The 17295-nt window shown below is 42.5% G+C and overlaps 1 protein-coding gene across 1 annotated transcript; it reads left to right on the forward strand.

The window, feature by feature from the left end:
- Nucleotides 1–638: 638 nt before the first annotated feature.
- Nucleotides 639–2233, forward strand: LOC140484472 (uncharacterized; the record flags this gene model as incomplete). The annotated part of the gene is made up of 1 exon (XM_072582881.1): nucleotides 639–2233. A coding segment is annotated over one exon (876 nt), but the record flags the coding sequence as incomplete, so codon positions are not given.
- Nucleotides 2234–17295: the final 15062 nt, after the last annotated feature.

The following is a 17295-nucleotide window of genomic DNA, read 5'->3' on the forward strand; positions in this document are numbered from 1 at the left end:
AATTCCAAGGCCTCACAAGCTGATTATTAGATTGAAATAGACCTCCGTCTTTAAACCGCTCCAAAAAAAGGGCAAACTATATCTCTTAAAGCCATAGCATTGTTACAAGAATGTCTCGAGGAGACTGGTAATAATGTCCTGATTTCATTGGAAAGGCTTATTTTGTTGTGATTGGGAAGTTGTTGATTTTTGCTTCTTTTTTACTTCGAATGGATGACATGTTTGAAGAAATTCCAGAGAAACTCAAATTTTATATTCTAGATTTATGGCCTGTACCGATAGTAAAGACCTTTTACATGTCTTTTACAGGCTATTATAAAGAGAGGATTTGTAGTTTGGGAAATTGAAACAAAAATCATGTGGTGATCTGACAGCTACTCAATTATCAACATCTGAATGTGGAAGGACAAATGTTTGCCTGTTCTGTCTGTGGCTAAATATTTTTAAAAAACCAATGTGACTCAAAAGGCACTGACATACACACCCAAGTGAGAGTATTCCAGGACACAGATGAAAGAGCCTTCAGCATCCCAGTGAGCTTTAACCAGTTACAGCTTGAAAGAAAAATCACACCATTCACACAGTGTACGTGAGTAAATATGTGCCGTTCTATGTTTGGACAGGGTTTCGACTGATCATTCAACCTGGGGAGACACAAAGGCACCCGCACCACAGAGAAACCATGGAAATGTGGAGACTGTGGGAAAGAATACAATTACCCATCTGAACTGGAAACTCATCAACGCAGTCACACTGGAGACAAACCATGGAAATGTGGAGATTGTGGAAAGGGATTTAATTACCCATCTCAGCTGGAAATTCATCGACGCAGTCACACCGGAGAGAGGCCATTCACCTGCTCCATGTGTAGAAAGGGATTCACAGAGCTATCGAAGCTCCATATGCACATGCATGTTCACACTGGGGAGAGACCATTCCCCTGCTCATTGTGTGGGAAGGAATTCACACAGTTATCCACCCTGCTGACGCACAGACGTGTTCACACTGATAAGAGACCTTTTCAATGTTCAGCATGTAAGAAGAGTTTTAAAAGTAGAACTGAGGTACTGACGCACCAGCGCACTCATACTGGAGAGAGGCCATTCACCTGCTCTGTGTGTGGGAAGGCATTCACTCAGTCTTCTACCCTGCAGAAACACCAGCGAGTTCACACAGGGGAGAGGCCGTACACCTGCTCCATGTGTGGAAAGGGATTCACTCAGTCATCCAGTCTTGTGGAGCACCAGAGAGTTCATACTGGGGAGAGGCCATTCACTTGCTCCCTGTGTGGGAAGGGATTTACCCATTCATCCCATCTGCAGACACACCAGCGAATTCATACTGGGGAGAGGCCGTTCACCTGCTCTGTATGTAGAAGGGGATTTACACAAAAATCCAGCCTTCTTGGGCACGAGCGCCTACATACTGGGGAGAGACCCTTTACCTGCTCTGTATGTGGGAAGGGATTCACTCGATCATCCAATCTGGTGACTCACCAACGAATACACAAGTAACTGTGCAATAGTCGTAGGATAGATCCTGTTGTTAATTACGCACAGAATAGACAATGTTTATTCAGGTGATTGAAGTTCCTTTCTGATATTGTTAACCCCTATATTCAAATTTTATATTAAAATTGTGGATAAAATTGACATTGGTTAGTTTTGTTTTAAACATTCGGTGTGATCTTTCCCCCTTGACGACTTGACAACATCTGGCTGTAGCTCTGAAAGGACACTGTCAGGAGAGGATCGAACAGTAGGAATAAAACTTCAGCATGAATTTGGTCTTTCATCGTCACGCAGAGGGGGATAAACAGCACTTTGGTGTTTCTCATCTCTCTTCACTGGTAGCAAACATCTCATGTGGGGTTAATTCTGAGATGTAAGCAATGTGTTCCAGCCAGCTATTTCATAGTCCAGACTTTTAGACATGCACAGAAGCTCCTTTACAACTGTTTAGAGTCAGGACGAATAACGGTGAATGCTGAAATCATACTGTCAAATTGTAATCTGTTCCTGATTAAATCTCAACCAGTAGAGCTACATTTTGATTTGAAAAAGATTGTGGTAATTGTTTTGCAAAGGTTAAATGTATTTCTGTGATAGTTGGATTCTACCATTTTAAGGTAGATATTATTTTATTTAAAAGTAGCCTTTTGAAGGTAAGTTGGTTAACATGTTTGATTAAAATAGGAGGTTTCAGGAACCTGTTCACTTTAACCTGTGTTCATGTCCAGCTATCATTCAGGTAAGCCTGTGTTGGTCCTTCCCCTCAGGATAGTCTGTCATTCCTCTGATGTGTGATTCTGGAATGCACTGCCTGGGGGTGTAATAGAGGCAGGAAACCTCACAACTTCAATGTATTCTCCAGTCGTGTTCTTGGCATGATTTATAATCTCTTGGTGCTTTTTCAGTTATGCTGATCGCTAAATTATTTTCCCATGGACAGAACAAACAGACCTTTATCCTTCCAATGTCAAAGTCTGATATTCAGATATTGCTGAATTTTTAGAATCCCTACAGTGTGGAAACAAGCTATTTGCCCAACAAGTCCACATCAACCCTCTGAAGAGTAATCCACAGAGACCCATTCCCCTACCCTATTACTCTACATTTCCCCTGACTAATACATCTAACCAACACATCCTTGGACACTGTGAGAAATTTAGTTTGGCCAATTCACCTAACCTGCATATCTTTGGACTGTGGGAATAAACTGGAGCACGAGGAGGAAATCCACGCAGACACTGGGAGAATATGCACATTCTACACAGACAGTCACCTGAGGCTGGAATCGAACCTGGATACCTGGTCCTGAGAGGTACCGGTGCTAACCACTGAGCCACCTTACCATAAGTGGAGTACAAGAAATATACAGCATGGGAATGGGTTTTTGGCCCACAATGTTGTGTCGTACGTGATACCAAATTAAACTAATCCCTTCTGGCTGCCCTTGGTCTGTATCTCTCTATTCCTTGCTTATTCGTGTGCTTATCTAAAAGTCCCTATCGTATCTGCCCCTGGCAGCACATTCCAGACTCCTACCACTCTGTGTTTAAAAAAAAAACTTGCCCCTCACGTCTTCTTTGAACTTTTCCCCTCTCACCTTAAATGCATTAGACATTTCAACTCTGGGAAAAAGATTCCGAATGTCAATCCAATCTGTGCATCTCATAATTTTATAAGCTTCTATCACGTGTTCCCTCAGCCTCCACCACTCTAGAGAAAACATCCTGAGGTTTTCTAGCCTCTCCTTATTGCTCATAGCCTCTAATCCAGGTAGCATCCTGGCAAACCTCTTCAAAGCCTTCACATCCTTCCTGTAATGTGATGACCAGAGTTGAACACAATACTCTTAAGTTTGGCCTAATCAAAGTCTTGCTGGAAAAGCGCAAGACTTTGATTAGGCCAGCATCCAAGGAACAGGAGAATCGACGTTTCGGGCATGAGCCCTTCTTCAGAAAATGAATAAAATTCTCCTCCTTGGATGCTGCCTGACCTGCTGCGCTTTTCCAGCAACACATTTTCAGCTCTGATCTCCAGCATCTGCAGTCCTCACTTTCTCCTCATACAAAGATCTTGGTCAAGGCCCCAACAATCTGTCTTGCCCCTCTCAATATCCTGGTGTAGATATTATTGGGCCCTGGGGACGTATCTACCTTGATGCTCTTCAAGAGACCCAGTACCACTTCTATCTTGATCTCAAAATGACCTAACATATTAGCACGCTCCACACAAATCTCACTATCCTCCATATTCTTCTCCTGGGTGAATACTGAAGTACTCATTTTGGTCTGTGACTGTGAGTGACTGTGTCAAATCTTGATTTGGTGTTTGGTTTGAATTTCCTGTCTGCAAATATTTCCCATTAACTCTCCTGGTAAGGGAGTTGACAGAAACTCTGTCCCTTTCAGGCAGGAAAGAAACCGTCACCAGCTTCCTGGCCAAGGAGGGCTGCAGATGTGCAATGTTACAGATTGCCCTGATCAAAATGACGGATAATAGTGTCTGCTTGGTGGCAAGGGAAAGCAATGGCCTAACAGTGGTGTAAATCAAGATGTTCTTGGGATCCAGGGTCAAATCCAAAGTTTTACCAGGATGTTGCCTGTTATGGGGATTTTAGCTCTGAAGAAAGTTTGGATAGGCTAAGTTTGTTTTCACTGGAACGCAGGAGGTTGAGGGATGACCTGATAAAAGTTTATAAGATTGAGACTGACATGGACAAAATATGAGGCTTTCTCCCAGAGTGGAAGGGTCAATTACTAGGGGACACAGCTTCATGGTGTTGTTAAATTCTTTTCCCGAGTTTCGCATACAAGATGCAAATTGCACACACCAACTTCTGCAAACTGTTAAAGTTCATTAAAGCTTGTACAAGCTAGGTAACCCCTCTGATACTCTTTGTGGGCGCTCGAAGTCAAGTCAGAAAGAGAGACCCTGAACAAAGAAAAACATCCCCTTTATACAAGCAATGCTGCAGATGCTCTAGCCACTTCCCCATAGCCACATGCCTCTCAGGACAACCCCCTGTCACTCACAATCACATATTACCCCAGGTACAATGGCAGGATGAGATAATCGTCTGAGATAATGCAAATGCTAATGCCCTAATCCTGGAGAATCGTTATGCAAATAATTTCCTGGCTCAGTGATTCCCCAAGACAATGTAGATGTGATATACCTCTGGCCAGAAAGCATTTCTGGATGGAAGAGATTGAATTATAGTTTAACTTGACAATAGCAGGGGAGCAATAGCAAAATGACTGTCTAAATGAAGTATGAATTACAATGGATAGTTATCTGCATTCTGCATGCTTTTTGTGAGACAGAATGTCACCACAACCCCCACCTCCAGAATGTTCAGTTTTGCAGTTGAACTCTTTAATATTACATTAATGTCCAGAAAGATATTTCCATTTAATCTTTGAAAATTACATTCCTCCCTTTTATCATTCCATGATAATGACTCCCCTAAATGGGGGCTGAGAAGGGTCTTAGTAGCTTATTCATAATGATCCTGCAGCCAGTATTAAATAATGAGATGGCACGGTGGGTGGCACTGCTGTCTCTCTGCGCCAGGGACCTGGGTTCGATTCCAGCCTTGGGCAACTATCTATGTGGAGTTTGCACGTTCTCTCCATGTCTGCGTGGGTTTCCTCCCACAGTCCAAATGTGCACATTAGGTGCATTGGCCATGCTAAGTTGCCCATAGTGTTTAGGGATGTGTAGGTTTGGTGTGTTAGTCAGAGATAAATGTAGAGTAATGAGGTTTGGGTGGGACACTCTTCAGAGGGTCAGTGTGGACTTGGTGGGCCGAAGGGCCTGTTTTCACTCTGTGGGGACTCTATTTTAAAAAGTCAGTGAGATGCAGCATACAATGAGTAGGACAGCAAATAGGATCTCCAGGTTCCCCCAAACCTTGGACCTTCTGAGATTGTCTAACTGGTGTTGAATGGAGTGTGTTATGTTGTATGTTTCATCCATAATTTGGGTAATACATTTATTTCCCACAGTTGTACAGATGCCTCGTTGTTGGGCAAGTAAATTGTCAACGGCATATCTTTAGTTCTGCCAATTCGCATTTAATCCCCTAATGGTACTTTTTCCGAGAATGGTCAACCCACAAATGAGGTAATTCCTGTTCTTTGCTGTGATCATTCCCGTTGCCTCCCCGAGGGACAGCGCCCCTAGGAACCCTTAGCCCAGGGAGGATCCCAGAGTTACTGGGTCCTTCCAGTACGCACAGAATTTCTCACTAACAAATTAGATTACTATCCTCAATAGGTAGGGGCATTTTCTGGGTAAAGGACAATGAGTAGTTCTACTGTCCCTACAGGGAATAGGACGGGGAGAATCGGGGCGGATGTTGTGAAGATTCCATTGAGAAGGAACACAAACCCTGTGTTGGTCCGGTAGCACTTTGCTTTGTGGCTGTCAGCTGCGAACTGAATGTACCACCAGCACCTGTTGTGGCTGGAGTTTCCACCTGGTCCGATCAGCTGGTAATCAGAAAAAGGGTATGATTAAAAGGCTGAGCTGACATGGGTACTGTTGCAATGCCCGCAAATGAACTGCCATCCTGCAGTAACATATAAGCTCCTTTGCTTATCACAGATGCAGGTGAACATTTCATGGCTGACCTGGCATTGCCTGCGGGTACATTGTTTCTGGGCACAAGGCATTCGTGGGAACCAAGGCATAGGCACAACCCCATCTCCATCCCGAGAAGCTTGTGGGGTTGTGGGACGCAGTATCTTCTTTTCACCGGGCTCCCATGTAGTTGGGGAACTGAGTGTTATCTGAATTTATCAGCTCTACGCACTGACCCAAAGCCATCCTTCTAAGCCTCCCGCTCTGGCCTACACAGGGGGCATCTGAGGTATCTACCACACGGGTCCCACATGGTTAAGAGGGTCCCACCCAGGAATGGCAATAACAGCACATCTACTGACTGGGGGAGTGGGTAACATACAGTCCAATTACCGTGCAAACGCATGTGAGTCTTAGAAAACAAACAACCATAGGCTGCGAGTGAAGTTTTCAGGCTGTTTGAGGGGACCATCGTTAACAGTCAATTAAATGGGCCAGCTGCTTTGTCCTTGGACTTTGACTGCAGTTTGCTTTCGTAGGAGCACCTGGTACGATCCTTTCCACCAGTGTCCAAGCTTGGGGCAATCCAAGTTTTTGGTCAGCACAAGGTCTCCTGTCTGCAGTTTGGGAAGTTCATTCAGGTCACTTAAATCCTGGTTTACTGTTTGTGGTGGTGATCTGAAGGCGCTCCTGACCTGTGAGTGAAGGAACTTTAGAGACAAGGTTAGCTGCTGAAAGTATGCTTGCATTTCCTCTCCCATAATATTTGAGTCTATGCGGGTGGGTGGGTTTGTATCTGTATCCCAAACAGTCCTACTGGGTCTGCCATAGATTATCTCAGCTGCCGACAGCCCAGTAGTTGACTGTGGGGTAAACCTCATGTGGTACAGGGCCAAAGGCAAAACATTCAACCAATTCAGGCCCATTTCACATGTTAGCTTAGTCAGTTTGGTCTTATGAGTCCTGTTTGCTCTCTCCACTATGCCTGATGCCTGGGGGGTAGTAGGCATAATAGAATTGCTGCTGAATATATTGTGCTTCACTCAGCTCTGTGTTAACTTTCCCTACAAATTGGGGGCCATTGTCCGAACTAAGTTATCAAGGCACTCCAAACCTCGGTATGATCTCTGTTAGGAGTAATTGTACCACCTTTGAGGCTGTGTTATTAGTAGTGGGAAAAGCCTGAAGACATCAATAAAAACAAGGCAATATTTACAGCGGAATTCAATAAAATCAAGCTGAATACATTCAAATGGATGTGTTGGCAAGGGAGTTTTTCCGGTTACACTCTGCATTATTTTGCTGACTTATATCAAAAAGGATCTGACTCGCTTTTGAATTGCCTTGGCCAGTCGGGGTGCCACCAGGTTATTTTAGATTAGATTAGATTCCCTACAGTATGAAAACAGGTGCTTTGGCCCAACCAGTTCACACTGACCCTCAGAAGAGTAACCCACCCATTTCCCTCTGACTAACGCACCTAACACTATGGACAATTTAGCATGGCCAATTCATCTGACCTGCACATCTTTGGACTGTGGGAGGAAACTGGAGCACCCGGAGGGAATCCACGCAGACACGGGGAGAATGTGCAAACTCCACACAGACTGTTGCCCGAACCTAGGACCCTGGTGCTGTGAAGCAGCAGTGCTAACCACTGAGCCACCGTGCCGCCCTCATGTTTGCAACATGATACTACTCATTCTCCTCTTGCCAAGGTGTGTATTGGTATGAAGGAAATCAATGAGCTGTTGGGGAGGACAACCTACTGGGGAAAGCCTCAAGTGGCTAGATCTTTGGCACTGAGCCTGGCTTTGTGGCTCAGAAGGGAAGGGAGGAGAATAGGACAGTAATAGTGAGAGGATTCAGCGGTTAGAGGAACAGACAGGAGATTCTGTGATCTCAAACGAAACTCCCAGATGGTATGTTGCCTCCCAGGTGCCAGGGTCAACGATGTCTCGGATCAAATCTACAGGATTCTTAAGGGGGAGGGGAGAGCAGCCAGAAGTTGTGCTACACATCGGTACCAATGACATAGCTAGGAAACGGACTGAGGACTTGAAAAGAGAACATAGGGAGTTAGGTTGGAAGCTAAAAGGCAGCACGAGCAGAGTAGTAATCTCAGGATTGTTTCCGGTGCCACAGCCTAATTTGGCTAGGAACAGAGAGCGAGTGCAGCTGAACACATGGCTGCAGGGCTGGTGTAGGAGGGAGGGCTTCAGATATGTGGATCAGTGGTATATCTTCTGGGGAAGGTGTGAGCTGCACAAGAAGGACTGGTTGCATCTGAACTGGAGGGGCACCAATAACCTGGGCAGGAGATTTGCTCAAACTCTTCACGAGGGTTTAAATTAGTTTCACAGGGAGGTGGGAACCGGAGCTATGAATCTGAGGATGAAGTAGTTCGTCAACAGCCAGATACAGCATGCAGAGAATCTGTGAGGAGGGATAGACAGTTGATAGGGCAAAGTTCCAGTCAATGTGATGGGTTGAAGTGTGTCTATTTTAAAGCAAGAAGGACCTTCGAGTCTGGATCAGTACTTGGAACTATGATGTGGCCATTATGGAGATTTAGAGGGGAGGTAAAAGAGGTGTGGGAGTAGCATAGCAATCAGGGAGAGCATCACAGTTGCAGAAAGGGAGGTCGTTGAGGAGGGTTTGTCTATGGCATCAATATTGGTGTAAGTCAGAAACAGGAAAGGAGCAGACACTTTATTTGGAGCTTTCTCCAGGCCCCCTAATAGCAACAGAGACAAGGAGCAAATTGGGAGGCAGATTTTGGAAAGATGCACAAGTAACATGGTTGTTGTCATGGGTGACTTTAACTTCCCTAATATTGATTGGAACCTCCTTAGTTCAAATAGTTTGGATGGAGCAGTTTTAGTCAGGTGTGCTCAAAAAGGATTCCTGACTAAATACATAGATAGGCCAACTAGAGGGGGAGGCCATATTGGATTCAGTGCTTGGCAACGAACCATGCCAGTTATCAGAAGTCTTGGTGGAAGAGCATTTCAGTGATAGTGATCACAACTCTCTGACCTTTACTATAGTCATGGAGATGGTTAGAAGCAGACAGTATGGCAAAGTATTTAATTGGGGTAGGGGGGATTACAATACTATTTAGGCAGGAACTGGGACACCTAAATTGGGAACAAATGTTCTCAGGGAAATGAATGTCGGAAATGTGGAGGTTATTTTGGGAGCACTTAGTGATAGTGCTGGATAGGCTTCTCCCACTGAGGCAAGAAAGGGATGGTAGGGTGAAGGATCGTTGGGTAACAAGAAATGTAGAACATCTGGTCAAGAGGAAGAAGGAAGCTTACTTAAGTTTGCGGAGGCAAGGATCAGACAGGGCTTTTGAGGGTTAAAAGATAGCCAGGAAGGAACTGAATGAACTTCAGTAAGCTAGAAGGGGGCATGAAAAAGCTTTAGCGGGTAGGATTAAGGAAAATCTTAAGGCATTCTACAGTATGAGAGGAACAAGAGGATGGCCAGAGTGAGGGTAGAGCCAATAAGGGATAGTGGAGGGAACTTGTGCCTGCGGTCGAAGGAGGTAGGGGAAGTCCTTAATCAGTATTCACTAGCGAGAGGGACTTTAATATTTGTGAGGAAAGCGTGAAACAGGATTTTATGCTCAAACATGTTGGTGTCAAGAAGGAGAATGTGCTGAAAATTTTGAAAAACTTAAGAATAGAAAAGTCCCCTGAGCCAGATAGGATATACCCAAGGTTTCTGCAGGAAGCAATGGAAGAGATTGCTGCACATTTGGCGATATCTTTGTGTCCTTTCCACTGGAATAATGCCAGATGACTGCAGGGTGGCAAATGTCATTCAAGAAAGGGCATAGGGACAAAGACTAGTCAGTATTATGTCTGTGGTGGCCAAATCATTAGAGAGGATTCTGAGAGATAGGGTTTATGATTACTTGGAAAACCATAGTTTGATTAAGGATAGTCACCATGGCTTTGTGAGGGGCAGGTCATGCCTCACAAACCTTGCTGAATTCTTTGAGGACATGACAAAACAGATTGATGAAGGTAGAGCAATGGATGTTAGCAAGGCGTTTTAGAAGGTTCCCCATGCTAGGCTCATTCAGAAAGTAAGGAAGCATGGGAAGCAAGTCCCAGCACAACATGACTTACCTTGTTGCTGCTGAGTGCCGGTGAAGAGCGAACAGAAGATGGAGCAATGTGGGGAATCCAATGGCCCAGAGCGACACAATGTGAAACCAGAGTCCTGAAGCAAAGCAAGGTAAAGCCAATCCTGGTAAGCATGACTTACGTTGATGCAGCTGAGTGCCAAAGAGGAGCGGGTTGGACGCTAAAGCAGCTGAGGAGTGGCAGATGGAGTTTATTTGGATAAATGTAAGGTTTTGTGCTTTGGTAATACAAACAAGGATATTACTTATACAGTTAATAGTAAGGCCCTGTGGAGTGTTGTAGAACAGACAGCTAGGGGTTCAGGTACATAATTCTTTGAAATTTGCATCACCAGTACACAGGGGGTTAAGAGGGCATTTAGCACACATACCTTCATTACGCAGATGTTTAAATATAGGAGTTGGGAAGTCATATTGAGTTTTACAGGATATTGGTGAGGCTACTTCTGGACTAATGTACTATTCCTGATGAAGGGCTTTTGCCCGAAACGTCGATTTTCCTGCTCCTCGGATGCTGCCTGACCTGCTGTGCTTTTCCAGGACCACTCTAATCCAGACTTTGTTATGTACCAGGCCACACCCCCTCAAAATATTTTAAGAAGGTAGCCTCTTTTTCTTATTTTAAAAGTAGATGTGAGTGGGTGTTCCAGGTGTGATGCAATTGGTCAACCCACTCAGCTTTAAATAAAACAAAATTTATTTACAGTTGAAACACGAACAAAAGAAAGTAGAATTTCAAATTAACTATTGAAAAACATAACCGACCTGATACAGTAACAATTACAGGTAAACCCCGCTATCCGAAAATACAGCATTCCTATGAAACCTTTCGTAACCCAAAATGGCATGAAGCAAAGAAGTAATTACCATTAATTTACATGGAAAATTTTTTTGAGTATTCCCAGACCCAAAACAAAACATGACAAATCATACCAAATAACAGACAAAACTTAAAGTAACATGAGTGTACATTAAAAGCAGGAATATGACAAATATATAAAGTAGAAATAACACATGTACAGTTTTGTTTCACTGACTAGAACAAGGAAGGCAGAAAGCACACTGGATGACTGAGAGGTGGTGGTGGTGGTGATGATGGTATGTTAGAGAGGTAAAAACAATGACTGCAGATGCTGGAAACCAAATACTGGACCAGTGGTGCTGGAAGAGCACAGCAGTTCAGGCAGCATCCAACGAGTAGCGAAATCGACGTTTCGGGCAAAAGCCCTTCTGATGAAGGGCTTTTGCCCGAAACTTCGATTTCGCTGCTCGTTGGATGCTGCCTGAACTGCTGTGCTCTTCCAGCACCACTAATCCAGATGATGGTATGTTAGGCTGAGTCATTGGAAGTTGGGGTGGTGGGAGGTATAGAAGAATGGGGTGTAGGAGAGAGAGGAAGCGGGTCACCTATTAACACTTCCGGGGAAGGAGCCACTCTCGCTGCACACGCTTTTTCATAAAAGTGAAAATTTTCTTTTGGTTAGCAAAAACATGCATGAACATAGGTCTTTTGTAAAAGCGAGTTGGCATAAAGCAAACATTCAAAAAGCAGGGATACCTGTTCTAATTAACTGTTTCAGTACTGTAACATCCCATAAGCACACCCCTTGGCAAAAAGTTAAATTCAAACACAGATTCTTACAAGCAGGAGGGAACAACATCCAAAGAGAGATTTCAGTGAAAGCCAGAGGAATCCTTTACTGAAGCTTTCAACTCTTCTGGACTCTTGTGACTGCTACAGCTAAATAAAACTTGAAAAAAAACCTGAACTGTAAGAACTGCCTATTCCTCTTCCTATAGTAAAACTGTTTAACTCCTTCGGCTCCTTGGTACCTCTGCATTTACAACCTCTCTTCAAAAAAACCTTTTAAAGTGACAGCATCATCAGCCTCCCCCATCAATATACAAAGATGGCTTCATTTTCAAACCTGTAATCTTACTCCATTAGTAAACCAGAACTCTATATATTACATTGACACCAAGCATGCAAGCATTCACTATTACCAAATTTTGAGAAGATTTGTAGCTCAGGTTGAGGTTCTGGATGGAAGCTTGCGTGCTGAACCGCAAGGTTCACTTTTTTCAGACATTTCATCACCATACAGTAAGCCTCTAAAGCACTGATGTTATGACCCGCTTTCTATTTGTGTTCAGGTTTCCTTAGGTTGGTGATGTCATTTCCTGTTCTTTTCCTCAGGGGGTGGTAGATAGGCGTCCAAATCAATGTGTCTGTTGATAGAGTTCCAGTTGGAATGCCATGCTTCTTGCACGTGTCTCTGTTTGGCTTGTCGTAGGTTGGATGTGTTGTCCCAGTCAAAGTGGTGTCCTTCGTCATCTGTATGTAATTTTACTAGTGAGAGTGGGTCATGTCTTTTTGTGGCTAGTTAATGTTCATGTATCCTGGTGGCTAGTTTTCTGCCTGTTTGTCCAATGTAGTGTTTGCTTCAGTTCTTGCAAGGTTTGTAAATGATGTTTGTTTTGCTTATTGTCTGTAGAGGATCTTTCAAGTTCATTAGCTGCTGTTTTAGTGTGTTGGTGGGTTTATGGGCTACCATGATGCCAAGGGTCTGAGTAGTATGGCACTCATTTCTTAGATGTCTTTGAAGTAGGGAAGAGTGGCTACGGTTTCTGGATGCATTTTGTCTGCCTGTTTGGGTTCGTTGGATATTCATTGGGTGCCCGTTCTTTTTGAATACACTGTTTCGGTGATTTTCCTCTGCTCTTCGTAGTTCTTCTTTGCTGCAGTGTGTGGTGGCTTGTTGAAATAATATTCCAATGCAGCTTTGTTTCTGGGTGTTGGGATGATTGCTTCTGTAGTTCAGTATTTGTATTCACTATTAATTCAGTATTCACTATTTCATTCTATTTCAGTCCCTTCGCTCCTGCCACCACATCTTTCTCCATCCAAGTCGTGACAAACCATCGGCAATTATGTTTTCTTATCCTGCCATGCATATAATTTTCAAATTAAATGGTTGCAGTAATAAGCTCCATCTAAATAGTCTGGAATTTTTGTCCTTAAATTTCTCCAAAATGTTTAGTAGGTTATGATCAGAATATACAATTGTCTCAGACACAATACTAGCAACATTCATGTTGCTTTTTTTTTGTTGAAACACTAACTCCAAGTTCAAGGTCTCCTTGTTAATTGTGGAATATTTCTGTTGATAAATATTCAATTTCCTCGAGAAATATCCAATAGTTCTTTTTATCTTCTTGTCGTCGTCTTGTAAGAGTACAACACCAAAAGCCACATCACTCGTATTGATAGCCACCATGATAGACTTTGTGTAACACTGGGACAATGTTTAACACAGCTTTCAGGCTGTCAAATGCCTTCTGACAGTCTGCTGACTAATGAAATTTTCTGCGCTTCTTCAATAGGTCTTTCAGTGGAGTAATTGCACTGCTAAAATTCGATATGAAATTCCAATAAAACCCACTCAATCCCAGGAATAGTAGTACTGCTCTCTTCTTTGATGGTATGGGGAACTCCTCAATAACCTTTGTTTTCACAGTCCGTGAATCCATTTGTCCACGTCCAATAACATGGTCCAGGAAGGTGACTTAGACTTTGGTGATTTCGCTCGTTGCCAGGTTTATCATGAAGCCTGCCTTCCAAAGTCAATCAAATAATTCCAATAAATGCTGCAAACGTTCCTTCCATGTGTACCTAAAATATCACCAGGTCATTGATGTATACCATACAATTGAGTAATCTAGAAATGACTTTTTGGGTTAGTTTTGAAATGTGGCTGGTGCATTTTTCAAACCAAGTGGCATGAATTTAAATTGGTATAACCAATTTGGTATGATGAAAGCTGAAATTGTCTTCATTCTTTCAGATTGAAATGTCTACCAGTATCATCTGAGTAAGTCCAACTTACAAATATACGTTGCTAGTCCCACCATCTCAATATAGTCTTCCAAACATGGAACTGGATATGAATCAGACTATGCATTGACTTTACGATAGTCTACACATAACAATTGGGTTTTGGTACCGTTACTATGGGTGAGCTCCAGTCAATGCAACTCACTTCAATTATGTTGTTTTGGAACATGGGTTCAATCTCTTTTTGAACCTGTGCCAACTTTAGAGGTTTAAACCCATAAAGATGTAGTTAATTGAAACACCATTTCCTGTATCTACATCATGCATAATTAGATTAGTACTTCCCAGCTTATTCCCACATTTCTCCCCATGTGATTGTAATAACTCCTTCTGGTCATTTTGATTTTCCTCTGGAAGGTAACTCAGTAATTTATCCCAATTTTTGACAACCTCTGCATTGTCCAATTTAATTTGAAGAATGTCCAATTCAGCATCCTCTGAATTTGGTTCCTCACTTTGTGTTCTAACCAGTAACATGTTGTCCCTTTGCTTTCTTTCCCTATCAAAATACTGTTTGTGCATATTCACATGACATACTCTGAGAATTCTTTTTATCTGGAGTCCTTATCAAATAGTTCACCTCACTCAATCTCCTTTCTATTAGATAAGGTCCACAAAACCTTGAAAGGTTCACCTATCACTGGAAGTAACACTAACAATTTATCTCCATTAGCAAAATTGAGAGTTTTTGACTTGTTATCTACTTCCTGCTTCATCATATACTGCAATTCTTTAAACATAGTCTAGCCAACTTTCCCGCTCGATATAATTGTTCCCTAAAATTTGACACATACTCTGAAAATGTGGTCACTGAATTTTGACTCACCAATTTTTCCTTAATTTCTGTGGTCTTCTCATCTTATGCCCAAAAGCTAATTCAAACAGATTGAATTTGATCAATTCATTTGGTGCATCCCTCATGACAAAAAGTACGAATGAAATTCCTTTATCCCGATCATCTGGATAGTCTTGACTATAAGCTCTCAGCCTGGTCTTTAAAGTTTGATACCACCTTTCTGGAACTCCCTGCGATTCTGGATATCACACAGTGGATTTTATCTGTGTTATTCCAAAGGTATCCATAACTTCCCTGATTAATTTTGATATAAAAATTAACTCTTTATTTGATTGTATCTCTTTGGGTAGTCCGTATCTAGTGAAAAATTTGAGTAACTCTTCTACAGTCCTTTTATCTGTGATATGCCTCTGATATGTCTCTGGAAATCCAGTGGGCACATCCATTATTGTTAACAAATATTGATTCTCACTTTTTGTTTTAGGTAGGGGTCCTATGCAATCAGTTGAGACTCTTGTGAAAGGTTTCTCAAACACATAAATGGGTATTAAAGGTGCTAGTTTTATTACTACCTGAGGTTTTCCAATTACCTGACATGAATTTTGCCAGACATGTCATACAACTACATCCTTATATCGTCCGGTCCAGTAAAAAAGTAGTTTTGTATTTTGGCTTGATTTTTTTCTTACCCCTAAATGACCTCCTACTGCTAATTCATGTGCTACCCGCAACACCTCCTTTCGATAATCTATTGCTAATACATCATGATGAACTTCTGTCCATTTCTCATCTACCTGAATATACAACGGTCTCCATTTCCTCATCAAGACATCATTTTAAGATGGTAACATTCAGGAATACACTCAGATTCTCTTCTCCTTACGTCTTTTGATACAATTGCTTCAGTTTTTCATCTTTCTGTTGTAACTCAAGTTAATTTCTCTGAACTAAAGATATCCACTTTGTCCTCTTACCTGTTCCTGTTTGGTCTCAACCATTCAATTAAATGTGGTCTCTGATAATTCTACTTCAACTTTCTTATCTGAATTCGTTGATGTTTCAACTGGTGGCTTTGTGATGCAGTCAGGAAAGATCCCAAGATATATTTCCTGTAATACCTAAGTTGCCTGATTTTCCACTAACTTTCCAACCACAGTAAACAGCATTCTTACTTATGATCCAATTATATTGTTACCAAGGACAAATTGTATTCCTGGAACCAAGAGTTTCTCCAGTGCTCCTACCACCACTTCTCTACTTTTCACTGGACACTCCAACGTCATTCTACATAATGGAGCACCTCTTGTCTCACCATGAACTCCACGCACTAGCAGTTTTCCTGACAAAATCCTCTGAGTTCCATATCTCCTCATCTCTCAACATCAAAGACTGAAATGATCTCATATTTCTTAATACTGTAACTTCTTTACCTCCAGCTTCTGGCCTATGCAGGTAAACCTTACCTTTACAAGTAAATGGTTAAAAGATCTGGCACTTCCTTCTCAACCAACCTCCAACATTCTTGTGTAGCTTTTTAGCCTCTACTATGCAGTTTTTTACCGGTTTAACAAAATTTAATTTTTTTCCCAAATCCAATTTCCCAGTGCTTTATCTAACCCACCAACATGTAACTTAAGACCATAAGACATAGGAGCAAAAATTAGGCCATTCAGCCATCAAGTCTGCACTGCCATTCAATCATGGCTGGTAAGCCTCTAACCCCATTCTCCCACTTTCTCCCTGTAAACCTTGGTCCCATTGACAATCAAGAACCTATCTATCTCCATCTTAACTATATGCAATGACATAGCTTCCATCACCTTCTGTGGCAATGAATTCCATAGATTCACCACTGTCTCCTTATCTCCGTTCCAAATGGTCTTTCCTTCACTCTAAGGCTGTGCCCTCAGGTCCTAGTCTCTCCTGCCAATGGACATATCTTCCCAACATCCACTGTGTCCAGGCCATTCAGTATTCTGCAAGTATAAATTAGATCCCCACTCCCCCCAATCTTTTGAAACTCCACTGAGAACAGACATACAATCCTCAAACATTCCTCATACGTTATGCCTTTCATTCCAGGGATCATTCTCGTGAACCTCCACTCAACCCACTCCAGGGCTATTATGTCCTTCTTGGGGAACAGAGCCCAAAATCACTTGGACCAGATGGACTACACCCGAGCGTTCTAAAGGAGATAACTGAAGAGACAGTGGAGGTATTAGTGGTGATCTTTCAGGAATTATTAGAGTCAGGGAGGGTTGCAGGGACCAGCAAATTGCTAACATGACACCCTGTTCAAATGGGGAGGAAGGCAAAAGATGGAAAATTACAGGCCGATTAGCCTAATCTT

The sequence above is a fragment of the Chiloscyllium punctatum genome, chromosome 13 (assembly GCF_047496795.1).
Source record: "Chiloscyllium punctatum isolate Juve2018m chromosome 13, sChiPun1.3, whole genome shotgun sequence".
Taxonomy (NCBI): Eukaryota; Metazoa; Chordata; class Chondrichthyes; order Orectolobiformes; family Hemiscylliidae; genus Chiloscyllium; species Chiloscyllium punctatum.